We start from the raw sequence: 19,254 nt of genomic DNA on the forward strand, positions 1-19,254 counted from the left end.
TCCAGTGTCTTCGTTGGATCCTTCGTTAATTTGGTATAAGGTCCATTTGTAATTAGATCTGTAATTTTGTCCTCATATTGTATTTTATCCATTATTACAGTTGCATTTCCTTTATCTGCTGGTAGGATTGTTATGGAGTCATCATTTTTTAAAGTTTTTAAAGCTTTCATTTCCTCTTTGCTTATGTTCTGTTCAATTTTATTAGATTTTTCTAATTCAAGTTTACATAGTACCCTATATTGTTCTTTTTCATGATTTGGTAAACATTGGGATATTTTTTCCACTGAGCTAATTATATCTAATTTTGGAATAGATGGATGAGTAACAGCATAGTTTAAACCTTTTGACAATACTAAATTTTCAGTTGCATTTAAATTTCTATTTGATAGATTGACAACTGTCGCTAATATGTCATTATTTCTATTTAGGTTATCAAAAGCATGTAAACTATTTTGTTCTAAAAGAATATTAAATTTATTTAAATGTATATTTCTTTGTTTTTGGTATGAATTTTGATAAATTATTTGTAAACTAAAAGTAATTCGATCAAAATCAGAATTCGATATCATTCCAAAAAGCAAATCTTCAATACTTACGATGTCTTGTTCGATAAAAAATAAATTTGATCTATGAAATTGTAACCTTTCCCGAATCATCGATAAACTGGCTCTATGTAGAATATTTTGAAGTCTTCTGCTTGAATATGCTGGCCGTAACCTCAAGCCCTTTGGTATTAAATTGTTGTTTCTACATCTTCTTAAAAATTTAATTGAATTCTGACAGTGTGCCAGTTTCTCGTATAAGGTTTCTAATCTCCTAAAATTTTGACAAACGCTAGGCCCATACCGGTTTCTTAATGTTGTTCTGAAGCTATTTCCTTGTGGCATTTTTATAATTACGTATTTTTTATGGGAAATAAGCCACAATTTTACTAAAAAATGAATTTATTAACGTTTCGAAGCCCAAATCGGGTTTCGTTGTCAAAATACAAAATACTATTAAAATAAAACAAACATGTTGTTGCTAAGTAAAAAAATTCTTCTAATAATTTATTTAATCTGACTCATTTATATTGGCAATTCAGACGTATATTATACATTTTAAAGTAGAAGACTTTAAAATGATATCGCCAATATTTATGAGTTGCGTTCCTGGGACGACTTTACTAAAAGATAGTTCATTCGATTACATGAAATCAATCCCAACTCAAGAATATCCGTTGCAAAAAATCATAGCATGTGATCTGTCTTTAAAAAGACAACCAAATGCAACGATGACAGTAAAATTCTCGCGTTAGAGATTCCATAGTAAATCACGAGGGAAAACCAGGAAAAAACCTCGTGATACTATCCCGACATCGTAAGTATTTGGTCTTACATTTAATCTACCTTCAAAAAACTAATACCAAATTCTGACTTTAATATGTTTAAATTATAAATAATAATAATATTACATAGATATACAATAAGTAATACTAAATAAAACTTGTACTAACTCGATATGTTATTGATTTACTAATCGTGGTATTTTCTTTCTATTGACTTCCTCTTTCAGTATGGGTAACCACATCAGTATTAGTTTTTTGAAGGTAGATTAAATGTAAGACCAAATACTTACGATGTCGGGATAGTATCACGAGGTTTTTTCCTGGTTTTCCCTCGTGATTTACTATGGAATCTCTAACGCGAGAATTTTACTGTCATCGTTGCATTTGGTTGTCTTTTTAAAGACAGATCACATGCTATGATTTTTTGCAACGGATATTCTTGAGTTGGGATTGATTTCATGTAATCGAATGAACTATCTTTTAGTAAAGTCGTCCCAGGAACGCAACTCATAAATATTGGCGATATCATTTTAAAGTCTTCTACTTTAAAATGTATAATATACGTCTGAATTGCCAATATAAATGAGTCAGATTAAATAAATTATTAGAAGAATTTTTTTACTTAGCAACAACATGTTTGTTTTATTTTAATAGTATTTTGTATTTTGACAACGAAACCCGATTTGGGCTTCGAAACGTTAATAAATTCATTTTTTAGTAAAATTGTGGCTTATTTCCCATAAAAAATACGTAATCACAATCTATATGTTCTCTATTTTGATCTTGGAAAATGGCGACCGGCTTAGGAACTTACATTATCTGTCCCATCTTCAGGCCAGTTAAAGATGCGTTATTTTGTTTTTTGAAACAAATAATAAATAGATATCAGTTACAAGAGGGTTGTTGCAGCTCAACAGGATTGTGTCTCCTCAAGGGAAGACCTGCCCCTCAGTTTTTTAGGGTGGATCCTTTCTATATGAGTGTGTTACGTTAAAAGGTTTGTGCCCAGCTAGTGCACGGCTTGGTATGTTTGTTTGTTTTTGAAGTTATACTTCTTTAGGCGCGATTGAGAGTAAAATTTTATAATTCTGCGCGCATGTGCACACAGACAGTATGGTATAAACGTTATACGGGATCTGATTGGGTGTTAAAATCATCTGTCAATAATTGTTCAATATGGAGATTTTGGATAAACAAATTAATGTTGTGAATATTAGTTTTTATTGTTGTGATGGCAGCGAAAATGCAAGTTTATAATATTGTAGTGACTTTTTAAATAGTTTTTAAAAGCGACAGGTACGCAATAATTGTAAATGTTTCAGTATCCTAATAAAAAATTTCATAGGTAGGACCTACCTATTTGGAAAATTTAAAAAGAACCTACTAAAATAGTATGTAATGCTTTGATTTACATAATTTGATTACCATCACTATTTCTATCAATAGGGCTTTTCATCGACTATCATTTGTTTCGAGCTTCTGTCATGTGTCACATAATATTAATATATCTACGCCATACGTCTTTGGTTTGTATCATTGGTATATATCAATAACGTATGACGTAGATAAATTAATATTATGTGACACATGACAGAAGCTCGAAACAAATGACTGTGAATGAAAAGCCCTATATTCACCTAATATATTGTTTTCTTACTCTATGTTTTATTGTATTCTAATATTTCTTTCAATTCTAAATCAAAATAATTTGGTTAAATTCAGAACCGTCAAAAGTTTAATCCGTTTAGTTAGTTGATCTTCGCACATGATGACACATGGTCTCCGTGGGTAAAAGTTTAAGGTGAATGAATTTCAATACTAACTGCGCTGATAAGCGGGTTCGAACCCCAATGGAAACTTTTATTTTTTTATTTTTTTTATACATTTTATGATTGCAAGTTTATTATATAATTTTTTTTCAGAAAATACGTATTTAGTTAAAAATTTTTCCTACATTGTTCAGAGATCATTTGTGGTATTTTTCAATGTGTTTGTTTGTGTGTGTTTTATTCTTTTATTATTTTAATTTTTGGCACTGTTTTAATAAACATTTTTGAGAAGTAGTAAGTATTAAAATTAGTTTAATATCTAAATAAAATATAAATAAACTGTTTAAAGTATATTAATTTCGTTGAAATCATATAATAGAAGTATAACTTCTTACGTGCGTACAAAGTACACACACATTCTTTTTTTATATACATACTACTCCTGTGTTGTTGTCACTTAAAGTTGGTTCCAATTTTTGGAAATCCGTTGTTAGTTTTCAAAATAGTTATAATGTTTAAAAACACAGAAAATGGACAATGAACTACACAAAGGACGAACACACTTTTTAAAGAATTGAAGTTTCCAATCAGAGGCCATGTGTATTAGGTGGTTTTTGCTGCTGTTCTAGTTCTGTTGTGAGTATCGACCTTTTTAATTACCAAATTGTAATAAAGAATTATTTGCTATCGGACGCATTAGCGACATCTGTTCAAAAGAAGCGAAATCTAAAGGCCGGAGAGCAGATTTTTTGGCAACGCAAGCAGAATTTTAATCTGAGCAAGGCGCAAGGCAAACAGACCGATAAATAGTAGACATGGGGGAATCTACAATATGCATTCTACGTCTGTCTACTTATCCAGGTAAAAATCAAACAAATATACATAGGTTTCAAACAAATAATATTTGTATTCACAGGTTAATTAATACTCTAATTAATACCCTTACAGCAGTGTAGGATAATTTGGAGAGTGACAGTTAACCCTCTCTTGGCGCCCATGACTCTTTGTCAATTTTCTATTTTCAGAAAATCTATTTCTATCTCAATATCTTAGTTTCTAGCCACCATCTATATTTTATTTGATTTACTGTCTTTCACGGGCATGCAAATTGGCCGTATCCATCCTTGAGTGCCAACTGGTCATTCCCTGCTAGCCGAACTGCATTCATTTTCAACTTCTGTTTCTAATTGTCTTTAAAGCTTAGCTTCACAGCCACTCTACAGATTTTTATAACATCACTCCGTTCTTCATCGTGCACACTGGTTCTTCCTCGGTTGGTCAAAATGCACTATTTCCTCACTGAAGATTCGTTTACGACATTCTCATCGTAGTTGTGAGCTCATACTTATATCTGGGATCATTTATCACAAACACAGTGTCACTACAGGAAGCAATAAAACGTAGATATAATCTACCAAAAGATGCCACAGCAAAAATGACCACAATATGGAAGGACTCTCAAATTTCACGAATTCTAAAAATGAGGTTGATCAAATGCTCAATGTTCCCAATATTGACATACGGATGTGAATTTGAACACTAAGACAATGGGAAAGAAGAAAGATAGACGAAAAATGAAATGTTCTGTTGTAGACGAATGTTACGAATTCTGTGAACCGACCACAAGACAAGTAATTAAATTCAGAATCATAGGGATCGTATGCATGTATAAATGTATGCTTCTCTGATTAATCTCAAATATTTATAATTCATATACGAGAATTAAACAATCTATTAAACGCCCTGTATAGGGAACTAACGAAATCATGTTGTCGCAAGCTGGCGCGTGTAGCCTAATTTTCGTTAAATTGTTATTGTATAATTGCATTATTATCACCGAACAAACCATAAACAATATTTTGGAGATTGGACACAAATGCTGACGATGAATAAATCCTTTGTTCTTTAATATTTGGTAATAAGATATTGTGTAATAACGCGTGTGGGGCTTGACCCAGAAATATATTGTCACTAAGAAAAGCGTACATTCATAATCATTCATTATTATTATCATTAGACGTTGTAACTGTTACCATACGTTTGTATTTGTCCCGGGTCAGAGTGTCAGGTTAAATAAATTCGTATCATTGTAAATTGGTGTTTCACTACATACACAGCTCCAGCAACGATTCCAGGCTCATTGTTTAATACTTAAATGTAGATGGTGACTTAATAATGAGAGACATCATAAAATACTTACGTGTTAATAAACCTTCTATTGTGTTCTAAAGGAAAATCTTCAAATATCTTCATTTCCTGGTAATTCAACTTCATTTGAAGCATCGAACACCAGCTTAGATCATTCGTAAAAGCTGCTAATTTCCGTACACATAAAGAAGTTGTGTTACGCATGCGATTGATAGCCAAAAAAATGTCTTGCATTATTTCTAAATACTGTATTAATGAAGTTCTTTTCAAAGCCTACAATAATAAACTAGTTAATAGTAAAAATAGTATGAAATAAACATAATTGAATAATAAACACATAATTATTTGCAATCCGCAATTCCATGGGATAAAAACCAAATACAAGTTGTATGACTAGCCTTGTCCTCATACAAACATTTTAGATGTACCATGTTGCAAATTATAAGAGATGGGATTCCTCAAGTTTTGGGACAAAAAGAAAGGGGCAACACAGGTAGCTAGAGATAATGCAGTTAGATGTATCTATATTAAATCTTATTAATAAAGATAAATAAATAAGAATTTACCAATCATACTTTGCTTTATTCATCAAACTCTACTATACTGTTTTTATATCATTATCATGTGATCTACACATGCGGTTTCCTTCATTGCTCGGATACCTAGCGGTTGATTTCCGTCATCTTTAAGCTCTTCCGCTTCATTGTCGCGAGGAATCAGTTCGCATTAACTTTTTTGGTTCTACAATTCGCTGTGTGGTTTGGCCTCTCCTACAATCTTTCTCCATTCCTTCCTGATTTTGAAAATGGCTTTCCACTTTCTAACTCAAATTTTCCGAATGTTTTCAATTACCTGGTTCTCCCACATCATGTTCGGTCTACCTTTTGGTCGATTTGCTAATGGTCTTGTTGATAACTGCTTTTGGATCTCTCCTTTCTAGATGTCCCATGGATCTACTCTTTATACCTTTTATAAATATAGGGTCTGCTATTCTCCCTAATTAATTTTTCTCTGTAGGTTCCTAACGGAAATTAAATTTACGGAAAACGCAGGTAAGATACATTCACAAATACACTGCCTTGACTTATGCATAATTTTGATAAGCGGTAAACCAAGCAATAAACACAGCGGAGGTTTAAGAAGAAAACACTAAAATTTTTAAACTTTTAAAAGGACCGTACTACGTCCAAGGATGTTATACGAGATATTCCAATTTACATAGAAAACTACAGGAAAAACTTGTGCGCGTGTTTTAATTGAGCCATGTTATTGGGACCGTGCAAGTTCGGCAAAGCGACCTCTATTTCTACGCTCTGTACTTTTATTCGCACTTTTAATTATATTGGCCAATTATATTAGTCCTGGTTGCTGGATAATTGTCAAGGCCATAGTCCAAAAAAATAATAAGAAGAAAAAATAAGATGTAGGTTATGTTATGCAAACGTAAACAATTGTATGTAATAAATAAAATTAGTTATTAAAATGCAGTACTGCAAGCAAAATACAATTAATTAAATTTACCTTTATATAATAATTGCATATCATATCCATATTGTGGAGCAATATATAATTTTTCTGCTTCAGTGACAGAAGGTATGAAATATACGTCAATTTGACAATTTCAATTGACAATATGAATTATTTAAGATAGTTGCAATATTTCTCCGCGACTCGCGCACGGTCGTTTCTCGTTTCCCTTCCAAGTACTTGCACACCGCGAATAGTCTGTTCGGTAATCTCAGATACAAATGTCTAGTAATCGTTTTACTGTTATCAGAAAACATAATACAATACATTGCGAAACAAAAAGAAATGAAACTAGTGGAGATAGAAATGATCGTTATAAACGTATAAATTAACATTACATTACATAATTTCCCACGTTTAGACGTATCAAAGGAGTATGACAAGTGTCACTGTGACAGTGGAATTTTATAAAATACTATTGTCACAGACGTCTAAAGGTGAGAAACGATGTAATGTAATGTTAATTTATTCGCGGTGTGCAAGTACTCGGAATAGAGTACTTGCAAGAAATATTGCAACTTTTTTAAATAATTCATATTGTCAATTGAAATTGTCAAATTGACGTACATTTCATACCTATTGTCATTTAAGAAGAAAAATTATATATTGCTTCACAATATTGATATGATATGCAATTATTATATAAAGGTAAATTTAATTAATTGTATTTTGTTTGCAGTACTGCATTTTAATAACTAATTTTATTTACTACATATAATTGTTGACGATTTAATAACATAACCTAAATCTTATTTTTTCTTCTTATTATTTTTTTTGGACTATGGCCTTGACAATTATCCAGTAACCAGGACCATATGACTGGCCAATATAATTAAAGGTGCGAATAAAAGTTCAGAGCGAAGAAACCAGGTGTCGCTTTTCCGAACTTGCACGGTCCCAATACATTTATAACGATCATATCCACCTCCATTAGTTTCTTCTCTTTTTGTTTCGCAATGTTTTATGTTTTCCGTCTTTTGCGCTATTTTGCCGGTTATTAGTGCGCTCATCACTGTATACAATGTTTAAATACTTACAATTTTATCTTTAACATCTGATAGATTCTTCTGAAGTTCAAAAATATTAGTAATTCTTGATGCATTTTCACTTGTACGTATTTCTCTTTTCATAACGTCTAATAAACAATCCAACCCCACATCTTCTATCTGCAATTGCAGATTTTTAGTAAGACTCTCGATAATCTGAGACGGGTATTCTGAATTTCTTATAAACTCCTAAAAATGAAACGGAATCAGTAACTCATAGCTGAGTAATTTACTATTTTATCAGGAATAAGCTACAATTTTAATCTATATAAATAAAAATGGATGTTTGTATGTATGTATGTACCCTATAGACTCACAAACTATGTATTTTATCGTAAAATGACCTTAATCAAAGTTGTTGTGCATGAACCCGGGATGGTTTCTGAAGTGGTACGATCTACCTAAGTGAGGAGGGGGCTTGCCCCCCGAGATTTTTTTAAATTTTTGTGAACAAACTCTTTTTTCTTAATTTTATACGATGTAGAACCAAAATATACATAAAATGCTAAATTTTCACTTTTTTTCTTTAAACGTTATTTTTTAATAGCCATTCAAATATTTTATATCTATGTATATAAAATTCTCTTTCGCAGTGTTTGTTGCCATACTCCTTCGAAACTACTTGACCGATTTTTATGAAATTTGGCAGTTAGACTCCTTGCTATTGGCTATCCAACGGTATATAAATCGTCTCTCTAGCTCAATTAGTTTCCGAGATAACAAAACGAGGCCGTAGGACAACACGAGAGCACGAGAGACGACATTAAGCACACGAGAAGAACGAGCGAAAATTGTACTAACATCCGTGAAAATATGAAGTTTTTAACCTTACGATTACTATTTTTAATGTACAAAAAATATTCCAAAATTTTGCCGAAGGACCATGTCTCTGGTATAATAATCAAAATTTTGGCGGAGACGCATATCTGGTATAATCAAAATTTTGGCGGATGCTTTTGGTGGAGGCGCATCTCTGGAATAATAATTAAAATTTTTCTCGAAGGCGTGTATCTCTGGTATAATAATCAAATTTTTCGCAAAAAACTGGAGCAAGAATACTTCGCTCTCTGTCTCAATAGGTCCGTCCGTCAGTTTACTCTTTTTAATACTTTTAAAATTTTACCAAAATACAGAACCATAAAATCAAAGGCTATTGTCCATCAAAAAATTTTTCTATAAATATTTTGTAGAACATCTACGTTTTTTAGAGTTTATACAATTATTTCAGAGAAAAGCAACTGCGGAAAGGCCACATTTACTCGAAGTCAATTGCTCGAATAAAAAAGAAAATTGTATATCTAAAATATTTATTCATAATAGTACAAAATATAGACATAAGAAAGATAGTATAATAGGACAAATTATATGATATTCCACGTATATAATCGTATATTAATTTATGCTGAAAACATCTTTATTATAAATCTTAAATATGTTTGAGCTTTGGAAATATAATAAAAATAGCGGCGGAAATTTATTTCCGCTCTAGAACAAGAACAAAGTTTAAATGAACTAAAAATTGAACAGTGTGGTCCTTCTCAGAGGCATTTTTCAGTATGTCACAAGTGACCGCAAAAAGGTAAGTCCGTGATAATACACATTTATAACATTTATTATAATCTGACATTTAAGTTAAATGTGACAGTTGTCAGAATCGTAATCAGCCAAATATAAAAAGGGTATTGCAGTTTAACCCTTTAATTTGCAATTTGGTATAAAAACAAATCAATTGTGTTTATTGCATTTATAAAATGGTATTTTCTTTGATTTGTATAGTCTTATAAATTGTACAGATTATAGTCGTATATATATTTCGTAAATCATGTTTTGTTCGATTATAGAGCCATCTATCAACAATTAGAATAAATGTTATAACAAACTGTGATCACGGACGTATCTTTTTTCTGTCTTTTCCAACTTAATGCGTTAGAAAGAAATCGAAAAACTGTGATGCACTGAAATATGCCTCTGAGAACGAGTATCCATAAGTGGCAAACAACCTCAAAATGGTCATAGAAGATATAGAGATAGTGTTGATAGGTTATTGCGTTTAATAAACAATTATTATGAACCACAAATTAATATCTGTGATTATATACGTGGAATATCACATAATTTGTCCTATTAAATTTACCCCTATTATATACCTACAGATTTTGCATTATTGTGAATAAATATTTGGACATATAATTTTCTTTTTTATTCGAGCAATTTGTATTTCGATCAACTTTTATATCGAGCAATTCATTTTCGAGCAGTTGATTTTGAGTTATTGATCTCTAGCAATTGCGTTCGCGACCAATTGATCTAGAATTAAAATTATGCCACATTATCTAATTATGACACATTATCTAAGGTGCAACGAAGTTCACCGGGTCAGCTAGTTTAAAATAAATATGGTCATTCGGTCAGTGTCATTCACCTCGACAAGTAGGTACCTAAACAGCTGTTTCAAGCAAGGAAGCCATGCTGCTTTCAAGTACTACTCCAAGTACTCAGTGTCATTCACCTCGACAAGTACCTAATCAGCTGTTTCGAGCAGGGAAGCCATGCTGATGGAAGTACTACATTAATAATCTACTAACATAGACGTTGTGTCGTAGTATAATGGTACAATTAAAGCAATAAATATGTAATTTTGAAGGCCATGTATCAACTAGTGTGCTAGTTTCAATTATTACTATTCAGAATGACACTGAAGATGATCTGAGTAGATCGAAAATGTTCTGATGTTTTAATTCATTTGGATGACTATTTTAAAATTTTTTTAATCAACATTATATACCATTTTACAAACCGTTTTTTACTTCTATGTAAGTTTTTTAACTATGGTATACAGCCAATCACTGGGATTTTCCCTTTTAGTCTAGTCGCAACATAGGGGGTCCCGTGGACACTTTTAGCTCGCCGTGATTTGATGGTGGTATTATAGGTTTTTTGGGTCGCTGAATCCAATGGAAGTGGTCTGGAAGCCCAAATGTGGTGTGTTTAATTGTTATTAACAAATTATGGTAAAATTAGATGTTTTTCAGGAATTATTAGAAGCCCTGTAAATAAATTGATAGTGTTAAGGTCTTCACTGGTGTATTTTTGGTCGCTGAATCGAATGCGACTAGTCGCGATTACTCAAAATGTGTTCTTATTTTGTTAATAACAAAATAATTGTTTATTCGCCGAAAAGCTCGAAATGTGCTATCTACAGCAAGTTTGTAGTCTTTTCCATAGTATTTTTATACGCTAAATCGATTGTCACTAGTCGTGATAGCTTAAACCACGTTCCGACTTTGTTATTAATCAATTATTGCAAAAATAACGGTTTATAGTACGTTTACTAACGGTTTTTGCACTAAATTTTAAAAAACCACTTGGAATGACATGAAATTTGGCATGCACGTAGCTAACATGTCAAACAATACAAGTGATATTGTGCCGATGTGTGCTTTTACCCTGGGTGTGAGTTTCACCCCGTTTCGGGGGTGAAAGGAGAAACCTTTAAAATAAGTCCGGAATTGGATAAACTGATTAATTCTAAGTGAAAAAACTGTATAGAACAAACGTAGCTTAGAATTAATCAGTTTATCCAATTCCGACCTTATTTTAAAGGTTTTTTCTTTCACCCCCGAAACGGGGTGAAACTCACCCCCAGGGTAAAAGCAGACATCGGCACAATATCACTTGTTTTGTTTGACACTTTAGCTACGTGTATGCCAAATTTCATGTCAATCCAAGTGGTTTTTTAAAATTTAGTGCAAAAACCGTGAGTGAACGTACTATAAACCGTTATTTTTGCAATAATTTATTAATAAAAAAGTCGGAACGTGGTTTAAGTTATCACGACTAGCGACAATCGATTTAGCGTATAAAAATACTATGAAAAAGACTACAAACTTGCTATAGATATCGCATTTCGAGCTTTTCGGCAAATAAACTATTATTTTGTTATTAACAAAATAAGAACATGTTTTGAGTAATCACGACTAGTCGCATTCGATTCTGCGAATAAAAATACACCAGTTAAGACCTTAACACTATCAATTTATTTACAGGGCTTCTATTAATTCCTGAAAAACACCTAATTTTACCATAATTTGTTAATAACAATTAAACGCACCACATTTGGGTTTCCAGACCACTTCCATTGGATTCAGCGACCCAAAAAACCTATAATACCACCATCAAATCGCGGCGAACTAAAAGTGTCCACAGGACCCCCTATGTTGTGACTAGAATATTTAATTTGTAAAATAGGTAAGTTTATTTGACGTTTCGATTTCCACTTCGCAAATCGTTCTCAAAATACAAAACATTACCAAATTAAACAAATTTTGTTTTTGTTACTTGGTAAAAATTCTTCTCATTTAATTTTATTTGACTATAAGTTTATGAGTCTAGGTCCGTTATGTAAATAAATCAATGAATAGTTATTCGTCGCATAAAAGGCTATAGCGGGATAAGATGGTCGAAAATTCCCCCGCACCGATCAGCGCCGCTACTTATGTTTTCGATAAAGGATATAAAATTATGCCCTCATGCAAATTTTTATCTTCCCAGAGGTCCTAAAACCTCTTAAATCGAGAAAAGAAAAATTTTTAGGTTTTATTTTTTTGTAAGCGCAATTTTAATTTAAAAAATCTGAAAAAATTCAAGAGGATGTATATTTTGAATACAAAACAGCCTGATTTTTTTCAGATTTTTGTAAAAAAAAATGAGCCCAGGAAAAATTTTTAAAATTTTCAAAAATTTTTTAGGTTATGTAAATATGATTTGGCCAACTTTTAAATAGTATTTTTTGTGTATTTTGTCGTTCTTTTGAATGGCAGAGGCAGAATTTTTAATTTCTGAGCGCAAAGAACAAAAAAAAAAATGAAAAAACCGTTTTTGGCTGTCGCGAGATGCATCTCGGGACAGCCAATCTTAGGATTTAGGATCCTGACTACAACAACAGAAAAAACGCTAAAAGTGTGAATTTTGTCATAAAATTTGGTATGTGGGCTTATAATAATATTTGGAACAGCTTTTCCAAATAACTTTTTTCGATATCTCTAATGCGAAGCAAATCGAATCGCATATCGAAAATTCACCCTGTTTGTGGATATATTATCAATATGATAATTTATTGCAACTGATATAATCGTATTTTTTATACCTAGATTCAAAATATACATTTAAAATACTGGCTAATTCACTAATTTTACCATAAAAAGTTCAAATTGATTGCATTGAAGTACTGAACCAATTAATGTGTAATAATAATATATACAGAGTGAGGTTTATGTACGGAAATCCTCAATTATCTCGAAAACGGTTTGTACGATTTTTATAAATTTTGGTGGGTAGGGGTTTTCTAATGCGGCCGATATTATAGTGATAATTACATTGTTGTCAGATCTTCCGTTTTTCTAAAAATCTAATTAAATTTTTTACTTCAATTGGAATACCCTCTATATTTTTTGCGTTTTGAAGTCCTTAAAAAATATTAATTATTTTTCATGTTATATTCCCCATACCTAAAGGCCATAATTTCGGAGTTATTGCTACATTTATTTAAAAAAAATTTAAACAAATTATAAAAATCAATTTTTTCGGCCCGGGTAGACATTATTATACGTTCTTTGGACCATTGGGAACAAAAAAGTTCTTTTGTAATTTTTCTCTAAAGTTAATCGTTTTCGAGTTACTAAAAATTTAAAACTGAAAAAAAAAATCGAATAATGATGATTTTCAAGGTTCAAAAAAACAAATCAAAAATATTATTTTTGTTACTACCCAGTATACAAATTCAAGTTCAAGCCCTATTTTATCAGTTACCAATAAGTAATTTAAGCTTGTTTCATTCTAAAATATTGTTTTTAGTTGTTAATGCAGCCCGATCGCCCGTCCTCTCATATGCGCTTCACTAACAATTATTAAAAAGCAATGTTTTAGAATAAAACGGACCAAAAAAGTTTATAGCGACCGCCTAGAAGAAGGGCTTAGCTTGAATTTGGGTACTCAGCAGTTTCAAAAATAATATTTTTATTTGTGTTTTTGAACCTTGAAAATCGTCAGTATTCGATTTTTTTCAGTTTTAAATTGTTTAGAGCTCGAAAACCATTAACTTTAGAGAAAAATTACAAAAGACCTTTTTTCTTCCCAATGATTCAAAGAATGTAAAATAATGTGTACACGGGCCGAAAAAATTGATTTTTATAATTTGTTTAATTTTTTTTTTTAAATACATGTAGCAATAACTCCGAAACTATGGCATTTAGGTATAGGGAATATAACATGAAAAATAATCAGTATTTCTTAAGGACTTCAAAACGCAAAAGACATACAGGGTGTTCCATTTGAAATAAGAAAGTTCATTAGATTTCCAGAAAAACGGAAGATCTGACAACAATGTAATTATCACTATAATATCGGCTGCATTAGAAAACCCCTACCCACCAAAACCTATAAAAATCGTGCAAGACGTTTCCGAGATAATTGAGGGTTTCTATACATAAAACTCACTCTGTATATTATAATTACTATAATAATATTATATTAATACGCATTAATTGGTTCAATACTTCAATGCAATCAATTTGAACTTTTTATGATAAAATTAGTGAATCAGTCAGTATTTCGAATGTATATTTTGAATCTAAGTATAAAAAATACGACTATATTAGTTGCAATAAATTATCAAATTGCTAATATACAGTGTGTCGCATTTAAGATGAAGACACCCCTATATTTCGGCTATCAAAATATTTACAGATTTGAAATTTGGCACAGTCATACAGGTTGATGGTTCACTGGTATTTTTAAAATAGTCAACTGAAACTTAAATTTTAAACGCGGTCTACTGCGAATCCACAAACAGGGTGAATTTTCGATATGCGATTCGATTTGCTTCGCGTTAGAGATATCATCGAAAAAAGTTATTTGGAAAGGCTGTTCCAAATATTATTATAAGCCCACATATAATTTTTGATGACAAAATTCACACTTTTAGTGTTTTTTCAGTTGTTGTAGTCAGGATCCTAAATCGTAAAATTGGCTGTCCCGAAATGCATCTCGAGACAGCCAAAAAGGGTTTTTTCAATTTTTTCGTTCTTTCCACTCAGATATTAAAAAATCTGCCTCTGCCATTCAAAAGAACGACAAGCAATACAAAAAAAAAAAATACTATTTAAAAGTTGGCCAAATCATATTTACATAACCTAAAATTTTTTTGAAAATTTCAAATAATGTTCCTAGGCTCATTTTTTATTACAAAGATCTGAAAAAAAAACAGGCTGTTTTGTATTCAAAATATGCATCCTCTTGAATTTTTTCAGATTTTTTAAGTTAAAATTGCGCTCACAAAAAAGTAAAACGTAACAATTCTTCTTTTCTCGATTTAAGAGCTTTTGGGACCTCTGGGAAGCTAAAAATTTGCATGAGGGCATAATTTTATATCCTTTATCGAAAACATAAGTAGCTTAGCTGTTCGGTGCGGGGGCATTTTTTACCATCTTATCCCGCTATAGCCTTTATCAGACGTTTATATTTTTATTTTGTTTCGATATAATTTTGATAACTTAAAGTTAAACTGACGAATTTACTTTCTTATAAATATTTACAGCGAGGTAACTTGCCAATTTGTTCGAAAAGTAAATATTTATTTGATAAATAAATAAAATAAGTCCTATTTAACGTTAATAAAATGGATAAATGTCAGTTTATTGGTCTAATAACTTTATTCATAGAATACACTAGATACTATTTGTCGCTGGTGAAACCGGTCATAATTCAATTTGTAATAGACTCCATTTTGTGGACCTAGCCTTGATTTTGTCGATTAGCATATATTAAATAAAACACTACTATTATTAATCAAATCTCACATAATTACAGCAACAATGTTAAAATTTGGAAAAAATATATTCGTATATTTAAAAAATTACTTACATTCATTCTGGCCATTCTGTCATTAAATCTTCGGGTTAACGTTTTTATTAAAATATTATTTTTAATTATCTTAAACTCTGTTCTGACATGTAGGGATTGAAGAGTAGTTAAATCAGCTTGTCTGCGATTTTTAGTACTAAAAAAAGTATTTTTAATTTATAAAAAATGTTTAGATACATTCGGTTAAAACAAAAGAAAAAGAAGAGTTTAAAAGGTGAATAGTTTTAAACAGTTTGGGTCTCACAGAGTCACCTAACTGTGAGTGTGGAAAAGAAGGTGATCTACTACATATTCTCCTCGAATGTTCAGATCAATCAGTAAATATAAACAAATTTTATGATAATCTTAATATATTAAAAATTCCACTTCCCGTCTACCTGAACAATTTGATATTTTCTGAAGATATTAATATATTAAAAACAATTTACGAACATATCAAAAACTGTAAATATAGATTGTAGCAATAAAATTTACCCTGTATTTAAGAAATTTTGTTAAAACAAAGCAGGCATGTTTGTTAAAACAAAACAAACATGTTTGTTTTGTTGTTATTTTGTTTTAAACCCTGTAGATTTAAGTAATTATTGTATATTATAATTGAAAAAAGAAAAAAACAAAAAAAGAGAAAAGAAAAGAAAAAAAAACAGAAAAAATAAAAAAAGCAACAAAAAAAAATAAAGAAAAAAAAACTAAGAAGATGTAAACCTCCGCGAGGATGAATCGGGTTTACGTCTTAGCGTAGTAAAAAAAACAATTTATAAAAAATAACAATAAAAAAAATAATAAAAAAAAACAAATTAACAATATAAAAAAATGCAACAAAAAATACAAAAAAAAATAAAAATTTACAAAAAAAAATGAACAACCAAAACAGAGTATTATTTAGATAATAATTGTAGATAATAATGTTAGTTTGTTATGTATTTAGAGTTAGAAATACAGAAAAAATTCCTCTGATTGAAAAATCAAATTTGTTTGTTTTTAAAATAACAAAATGTCTGGCTAATTGGCTCGGCCAAGGCCATCAAATTCACTCAAAAAAAAAGGCGAATACGGCTAGAGACTGGAAAAAAACTATCCTGGTTTTAGGTTGGTGGTATACTACAACTTAGAATTATTACAATTAATTTTGACTTAAAAACTCGAACAATTATTTTTTATTCATACTAGTCCTGGATCCCGCGTACCAAATAAATAGTTATTTAACCAACAAGTGTATTAATAAGGGCGATTAACAATTGAGATATTTTAACGCGTGAGCGGGGCGAGCGCGTTAATGTTCGAGATTGTTAATCGCTATTTTAATTCACGAGTTCGTTACAAAACTTTTCCGTCGACCGTACTTTTCAGAAATAAAGATATCTTAGTTTAAATTTTTATTTACTTAACGATAAACAACAATTTTTTCAGCTTTCATTAACTTTACTCAAAGTTTAATTTTCCTTAGTGGCAGTTTTATTATTGTAAACATTAATATTCGAAATAGTACAATTACTGAAATTAAAGGAAGGTATTGATAAATGATTATCTGCTGTATAGCATTTTGACAAATTTATATTTAAGTCAAAAATGAATAACCACTTTCAATTTCGTTGCAAAACGAAAATACAGCCGAACCATATTCTAGTCCAATAAGAGAGTGCAGCAAGCAGCTCTACCGGTTTCGAAACTTATTAGTCCCTCATCAGGAGGCACATATGCTGCTCTCCCTGATCCAACCAAAACAAACTCCAGCGTGCAGTCCCGGATTGCAACGAACGAAATGGCATAGATGCCCTAGCGGCAACTGCTACAAAAAGACTAAGTTTTCACTCTAATGGCATACAAAACAACATAATGCTATTCTACATCCCACCAGAATGAAAATAATAGGAACCTTCTCTGGTTACACCTCCGAGGCTTCTACAATATGCAAGCCATACGGATGCTGAGACTAAGGAAGATGAGGGAATTCTACAATATACAATTCACGTCCCATCTGCTCAGCGCGGTTAAGTTCCAACGATAATGGTTCCCTTCGTACTCCAATCAGAGTAAATGTAAATCAAAAATGAATAACCATTTTCAATTTCGTTGCAAAACGAAAATACAGCCGAACCATATTCTAGTCCAATCAGAGAGTGCAGCAACAACCAAACCGGTAGAGGTGCTTGCTGCACTCTCTGACTGGACTAGAATATGGTTCGACTGTATTTTCGTTTTGCAACGAAATTGAAAATGGTTATTCATTTTTTATTTACATTTACTCTGATTGGAGTACGAAGGGAACCATTCTCGTTGGAACTTTATCGCGCTGAGCAGATGGGACGTGAATTGTATATTGTAGAATTCCCTCATCTTCCTTAGTCTCAGCATCCGTATGGCTTGCATATTGTAGAAGCCTCGGAGGTGTAACCAGAGAAGTTTCCTATTATATTAAATATTAAATTTTCAAGATTTATTTGCACATTTGAAAAGAGCACAAAAACTGAGTTTACAGGCTCGCTTTAATTTTGGGCACAGAAAATTTAATGACTTTGTGTGTGTGTGTGTGTGTGTGAGTGTGAAAAAATGGCTTGGATGCGAGTCCGTTAGCCACAGATTTTTATTTTATTTTTACCTCAATTTATTAGTTTTGTTATATTTATACGTATTTCACTTAAATGATTATATTTGTTTCTTTCAAGTAGTTTATGAGTAATTTAAATATTTCCATTTTATGACAACTTAGTAGATATTCTATACTAATTGGAAAATGAACTTGTGTTTGTCGTAAACTGTAATATAATTGATTTATATATCTCTCGTTAATTTTGCATTCCAAGAAAATATGGTTTAAATCTCTAATCGAAACATTATCACAAAAACATACTGATGAATTAATTATTCCTAATTTGTGCAGATGTGCCTCATATTTCCCGTGTCGAGTTTTTAATCTGACGATAGTAGAAATATCTTGCTTTGGCAGGTTATATTTAAATATGTATTCAGGTGGCGGAGGAAGTTCTTGATGTAAAGAAAAATATAAATTTTTTGACATGCTTGTAATATTTTTCCATTCTTTTTTCCATATTTTATTTATTCTAACTTTGACAACATTTATTGCATCTGTCGATAAGATGTGAGTTAGTATCTCACCTTTTTTATTGCATCTTTGGCCAACTCATCCACTTTCTCATCACCCAGTATACCGGCATGCCCTTTTGCCCATATAAATACTACTTCCACTTTAGACAAATTATTTTTTATATTACATAAAATTTTTGATTTGTATGAACTAAAATCAGTATTTTCCATTGCATATATTGCAGATCTGGAGTCTGTTATTATCACAGCTTTTTCAATATTATTCTCTTTGATCCATTCTAGAGCTTTTTCGATGGCTATAATCTCAGCTGTAAAAATACTACTAATACTAGATAATTTGTAATTATTATGTTGATGGGTATTTTGCACATACATAGCACATCCTACTCCTGTTTGATTTTTAGAACCGTCTGTATAAATTACTGTGTAATCCACAAAGTCGCTCAGTATA

At 31.2% G+C, this 19,254-nt stretch overlaps 1 protein-coding gene across 3 annotated transcripts in view; it reads right to left on the reverse strand.

Moving 5' to 3' along the window:
• Positions 1 to 19,254, reverse strand: part of LOC114330874 (uncharacterized) — a 94,212-nt gene that overhangs the window by 12,410 nt on the left and 62,548 nt on the right. For all 3 annotated transcript variants that reach the window (XM_050644397.1, XM_050644399.1, XM_050644398.1), the window contains 3 exons: positions 15,738 to 15,873; positions 7,809 to 8,006; positions 5,297 to 5,517 (listed from right to left, as the gene is read on the reverse strand). In XM_050644397.1, coding sequence (XP_050500354.1) covers positions 5,297 to 5,517; positions 7,809 to 8,006; positions 15,738 to 15,873 — 555 coding nt within the window. The remainder of the gene's footprint in view (positions 1 to 5,296; positions 5,518 to 7,808; positions 8,007 to 15,737; positions 15,874 to 19,254) is intronic.

Source organism: Diabrotica virgifera, chromosome 2 (genome assembly GCF_917563875.1).
Source record: "Diabrotica virgifera virgifera chromosome 2, PGI_DIABVI_V3a".
Taxonomy (NCBI): domain Eukaryota; kingdom Metazoa; phylum Arthropoda; class Insecta; order Coleoptera; family Chrysomelidae; genus Diabrotica; species Diabrotica virgifera.